General features: G+C 34.6%; 1 protein-coding gene across 2 annotated transcripts in view; it reads left to right on the plus strand.

The window, feature by feature from the left end:
* LOC106460019 (putative thiamine transporter SLC35F3) overlaps nt 1-6,670 on the plus strand; it is a 54,249-nt gene that overhangs the window by 43,001 nt on the left and 4,578 nt on the right. For both annotated transcript variants that reach the window (XM_022386618.1, XM_022386619.1), the window contains one exon: nt 5,272-5,656. In XM_022386618.1, the coding sequence (XP_022242326.1) occupies nt 5,272-5,656 (385 nt within the window). The remainder of the gene's footprint in view (nt 1-5,271; nt 5,657-6,670) is intronic.

Below are 6,670 nucleotides of genomic sequence, written 5' to 3' on the forward strand. Positions count from 1 at the left end.
TCCCCCAAAAAAAAAAAAAAAAAAAAAAATGTTAGTCGCTAGCCCACGCCCTAACGGTTAAGATTACTACTATTCTTTATATCTATAGACTACTTAGTTAAAAGAATATATTATTCAAGGAATAGGTTAGTAACACCATATGCGACTTAATGGAGTTATCAGTGATTTTAGATACGATAAATGTGTTCTAGTCATCAGCGATTTCGTTGTCTAAAGTGAACTTATGTGTATATAGTTATTTGAAAAGTATTTAGTGAAACTCAAGGAAAGAGCTACCTTGCAAGCAATGATGAATCAACAAATAAGGTTAAACTTTGTGTTTAAGTTAGATAGAAGCGTATGTTGAAATTTAATCAAAGTTTAGTAAGTATTTATTGTTACAAAATCGTAGAATTGTTACGATATTTAAACATTTAATGATGACATTTTAAAGCGGGGGGGGGGGGTATTAAAAAACTTCCCAACTCATGTAACTTAAAAAAGTTCGAAATGAAAAACTAAATAATGTTGATTTATGTCACGTGTAACTAAAAACAGCTGAAACAAAAGAGTCGAGAACTAGGCAGGCCAGACCTTAATGTGTAGGCGAAGTAGGCAATTGCCGAGAGCGGCAAAAACGGAACATCAAGATGTAGTTGAAGAAGATAACTTCCATAGTAATGTGGGTGACATCACAACAGAAACTTACACCTCAGGTTCTTCTGTTTGCAAGATAGTCTAAAGTGGACTGTGAACTTGGACAATGTCCAGAACAACTAAAATGGTTTAATTTTCCTATAGACAGTAGCAACAGAAGGTTCTCTGCTAAACATTGCATGCGAGTGTTGGCAAACTGAGATGAAGTAGAGAGGCCGTGGCTGGTTTATTCAAAAATGTAACATTTTGTCTTAGTTACAGAATCTTCTTGTCTAGCGCAATATTTGTTCTTGCGTCGAACAGTACTCAAGATTAGAAAAATTTGTCTACAGTTTTTAAACAAACAAGAAAATTCACCCAGTCACCTAGAATCATACGAAAAATGGAAAGAACTTGAGCAAGACAAAATTCCAACACAATATGCTGCTGATGAAAATCAACGCATTATTAAAGCAAAAACGCAACACTAGCATAAAGTGTTGGAAAGGCTTATGGCCTTAATATGAGTACTCGGTACTCGACACACAACACTACGTGGGTGTTAAAATAAACTGTTCGAGCAAAATAAAAAAGGATTATCTCGAATCTGTGGAAATAATAGGTATTTTTGATGTTGTGATGAAAGAACATTTCGGAAGAATCACACCACACGAGATCCACGGCCATTACTTAGATAAAAATATTCAAAACGAGATCATCCAAGTATTGACAACAGAGATTATGGAAACGGTACTGTCGATGCTTAAAATAGCAAAATACTACTCGGTGGTTTTGGACACCCGACATAAGTAAAATCGAACAAATGACTCTGATATTTCAGTATATGTCAGTGAAAGGGACTTGTGGTAACGTGACGTGAACATCTAAAAGCAATTTTATGTTGTTGAAATTCCTGGAATTAAAAGATTCAAGTAGGCTTAGAATGACTGAATTACTTATGCAAACATTTCGTGAGTTAGGACTTGATATTGCAGACACAAGAGGACAGGACTATGACAACGTTGCCAACATGAAAGGTAAAAACAGCGAAGTAGAAAAAAAGATATGAGACGTGAATACACGTTTTTTTTTTTTTAATCCGTGCAATTCCCATTCACTTACCGATACAGATATTTATTGTACAGAGGCTGTCGAGTTTTTCAGCCTGATTCAAAATATATGTACCTTTTTCTCAGATTCCACATATAGTTGGAATTTTCTTAAAGAACATATCAAAAGTCTAAATGTCATAGTGAAAACACCCAGTAAAACTAGATGGGAAAGTCGAGTTAAAGCAGTGAAGGCAATCCGGTATCTGCTTGAAGAAATGTACGATGCTCTTTTCACTCTTACATAGAACAGTAATCGCACTGACAACAACGGTGTTAAATCGCGGGCAGAGGCAAAACCCATTCCAGGTAAAGTGCTAAAGTTCAAATTTTTGGTCCAAGTGACTGGGTACGATATATAATGTAAGTATCAAGCAAAATACTGCAGGCAGCGAATATTGATCTATCTCAAGCAGTTGCGCAACTGGAAATAGCAAAAATCTATCTCCAGAATTATTGGACAGACAAGAGTTTTACAGAGGGTTCTGGAAAATGCAAAGGAGTTGGCAGAGGAACTTAACATTGATGCCTGCTTTCCTCCTGAACTACAAGTTCGATCTCACCAGAAGAAGAAACAGTCCGACTAGAAGGCAGAATACAAGCCTATCAATGATCCAAACCAGAATTCAAAATAAACTTTTTAATCAGGTATTGGATTCTGCTATACAGCCAGTGGAAGAACGTTTTACACAGCTTCAAGAACACGGTGGTGCGTTGTAACGAATTTGTTATTATATATTTATTTTAATATCAACGTTTGTTTAGATTAAGTTTATATTCAGAAAAGGTATAGCTTAGTGTTAAATATGTATTGCGAAACTCCCGCCTATTCTCCAAAGTTGTAGAAGATTCCCGAGAGTAAGAATCAACAATATATGTATGTACATAAAGGCTTATCTTCTTATTGTTACGTAATCTGAATTTTCCAGAAAACCTCCACACGCCTATAAATATGACCAACGCGACGCGCCAGAGGAGAGTATCTATTATTAGTTTGCTATAAACTTTGGAAGTTATAACTGTGATTGTTATAACACTTATCAATCGGAAAACTTTCGATATTTGACCAGGAGCATTTACGAAGTTCGAACATTATAACTCATTTAACTTCAGTAGATTCTCATCAGACATTAGTATTTTTACGAAAACATTGCATAACGTCACGGTGGAAAACCTGGTGTGTGCGTGTCTGATAAATAACGAAGGACAAAGCTAGCTAGCTTCCGTGAAGTAAATTATACCAACGTCAACTCGTAATCAACTCGCTCCTCGTGAACCCTCGATAAGATATCGAACAAGTTCCTGATTAGAAAGAAGACTTTATATTGCTTGTAAGTTTGTGAAACTTTTGTTTATAAATCATTGTTTGTAATAACTATTTGTAATAACTGTTATTGTAAATTGTATTGTTGTGTGTATATTAAAACGGATTTGTGTTAAAAAAAGAAAACTGTGTGTATCAATCTTGTTGGCATATATCATAAGCTGACTATATATCGGATTTTACTACTAAATCCAAAGTACAATTTAACTACTAAATTTAAATCATCAGTTAACTCGGTTTCAGGCTATTTGAAATTCTAATACGAAACAAAATCCTGCACAACATTCCCAAAGTGGTGAAATGGGAACAAACGATATAATTCGCCAATGTATCGTTCTTGAAATGGCTCTCACATATAATGAATTATGTGACGAACTAAAAATGGATTTGGGATCAAAACCTAAAGACGTGTTGGAATACATTTTCAAGAACAATATGTCGTCCATGTTCCCAAATGCATTTATTTCTCTGATAATACTATTGATACTGCCGGTCACAGTTGCGAGAGGAGAGCGTAGTTTCTCAAAATTGAAATTAATCAAAAATTATTTGCTTTCCACGAGGACACATGATTGATTGAATAGACTTACAGCAATTTAAATTGAACATGTACTTACCCAAAACCTGGATCTGAAGGAAGTCCCCCATACCTTCGCAACAAAAATAGCCAGACGAGTCACGTCTTCATAATCAGTAAGATAATATGCTTTCCTAAGTAAAATGGTTTGGATGCATTTACTATATTATTAACGCGTGGTTTTATGGTCAAACTGAATGTTTCAGAATTGTGTTTGTATGTGTGTGTGAATAAAGACGAAGGGCTTAATGCTTATATTTTGTTGGTTAAGGAGGTACCCATTTACAGTTGCTTAGGGCGGCAGAATGTGTAAAGCCGGCGCCGGAATTAGAGTGAAAATCACTTTGAATGTACAATGTTAGATCGAGCAGTAACTGAACATGTACAGTTTGTTTGTTTGTTTGAAGAGCACAAAGATACACAATGGGCTCTCTGTGCTCTGCCCACCACGGGTATCGAAACCCAATTTCTAGCGTTGTAAGTCCGTAGACATACCGATGTGACACTGGGGGGGGGGGGGGGAACGAACATGTACAAATGTATTGTTTCCATTAAGTGATACTGAAATGCCAAAAACAAACTGAACCTATAAACTTGTATTGTTTCCACGAGGTGGCACTACACTGTGTTCCATTGCAAATAAAAAAGGTGTAATATTGCATATTTAACACAGGTGTAGGTTATAATACTTAACAGAAGCAATATAAAAGTTATTTGAAATGCCTTGTTAAATACTTCATCTGTTTCTTAGCAATGCGTTTTGAACTATTAGCACAAAACCTTATTGGTGTGAAGTTCTACGCGAACGGCTCAAACGCCGTCCAAAACACAGATACAGTTCATTGATAGCGGCCCTCCAATGGCTCAGAAGGCTACTAAGAATCGGGTTTCGAAACCCGTGGCGCATAGCGCACAGATAGCCCATTGTGTAGCTTTTCTCTAACAACAACAAATCATTAGCAATGTCTTTCAAGTTCGCTCTCCTCCGTCTGAACCTTCTCTTAAACAACACAAGTTATTGTATCGCGTGTATAGAGCAATTACAGTATATATTGATTTATTTATGTATTACACGTGTAATACAAGAACAGTATTAGTCACGCAAAGTGCTCGGCGCATAATACTCAAGGTGTAATATTACGCGTATGATGCAAGTGTAGAATATAGCATTAAACATGTAATAATAAGTGTATGAACACATTTATAGTAAAATACAGTTCAAAGATATAATCTTGTTAAACACAGGAATCATATTTTCATAAATTTTCGTGCTTGAGTAAATTATCTACAATTTAAAGATACCAATAGTTGTTTTTTAGTCGCGGCCTAACGGCTCATAGAATGGCTCTCAGTTTTCAAGTACAAACTTTTAGCTCCGTCTTCTTTTGACCGATTTCAGATTTAATTACAGTTTTAGACTCAGGAAGTCAAACCTTTTCTATTGATGTATTTGACTATCCCTGAGGTCTCATAGATTAATTTACCCTAATACTGCCTGAAAGAATTTCAAGTGCCACGGCTATTGGGGATTCCCTCTTGTTTTTTTTTATTAAAGCGTAATAATACTACAAGTGTTTCTTCTTTTAACAAATGTATTTAAAATGTTATTTTCATGAAATCAGTTATTTTAGTTTTCTTATAAACAGAAGATCCTGGTGATATTGAAAATCAACCTCAAAACGACGTAGCCAGACGTAACTGTTTGACTGAACAAACAAGGATGACCGGCATTGGAATTTTCCTGATGATTTTATTGGCCACTTGCTGGGTAGGGGTGGCTCATCTGCTCAAATCCACATATGAAAGTAACGTCCATATCCGAATGTTAGTACCAAATTCTTCAAGTTCTGGTGGTGGTGAGCACGGAAGTTCTGCTACAGCACGTGCACCAACCATGACGTCATCATCCTATGATGCTCCATTTTTTACCACTTGGTTTTGCACCATGTGTAATTCCTTTTTCTTCCCGCTTTATCTGGGAGCAAGAATTTCCTCACGAAGAGAACCAATTACATGCAAGAAAATACTACAGTAAGCTAAAATACTACAGCAAATTAACATACTTCTTTAAGCTAAATTTTTATAGTAGGCTACAATACTATAGTAAGTTCGCATACTACTGTAAACTAAAATTATAGTGTAAGCTAGGATACTAGAGTAAGCTAAAATACTACTGTAAGGTTAAAATATTACAGTAAGCTAAAACTACTGTAAAGTTAAATACTACGATTAGCTAAAATACTTCAGTAAGCTAAAATACAACTGTAAGGTTAAAATATTCTAGTGAACTAAAACTACTGTAAAGTTAAATACTACTATGAACTAAAATCCTACAGTAAACTAAAATGCTACTGTATGCTAGAATACCAGAGTAAATTAAAATCCTACAATAAACTAAAATACGACTGTAAGCTGAAATTCTACAGTAAACTAAAATATTACAAAGCTAGAATATTACATTAAACTAAAATACTACTGTAAGCTAGAATATTACAGTACGCTAAAATACTATTATAGCTAGAATACTACAACTACTGTAAAGTAGAATAATATAGTAAGTTAGAATACCACAGTAAGTTAAAATACTACTGTAAGCTTAACTATTGTAGTAAGCTAAAATACTCCAGTAATTTAAAATACTACTGTAAGCTAGAAAACTACAGTAAACTAAAACACTCCAGCAAGCTAAAATACTACACTAACCTAAAATACTATAGTAATTTAATATATTACAGTAAGCTGAGATCCTCCATAAGCTAAAACACTAGTGTAAGCAAGAATATTATTGTAAGCTAGAATACTACAGTAAGCTAAAACACTCCAGCAAGCTAAAATACTACACTAACCTAAAATACTATAGTAATTTAATATATTACAGTAAGCTGAGATCCTCCATAAGCTAAAACACTAGTGTAAGCAAGAATATTATTGTAAGCTAGAATACTACAGTAAGCTAAAATACTACTTAACTAGTTATAATAAGTTTATTAAAAGTATAACATTTGTACTTTCCATATAATGAGAATCTACCACTTAACTACAATT

This window comes from Limulus polyphemus, unplaced genomic scaffold (assembly GCF_000517525.1).
Source record: "Limulus polyphemus unplaced genomic scaffold, Limulus_polyphemus-2.1.2 Scaffold694, whole genome shotgun sequence".
Classification (NCBI taxonomy): Eukaryota; Metazoa; Arthropoda; class Merostomata; order Xiphosura; family Limulidae; genus Limulus; species Limulus polyphemus.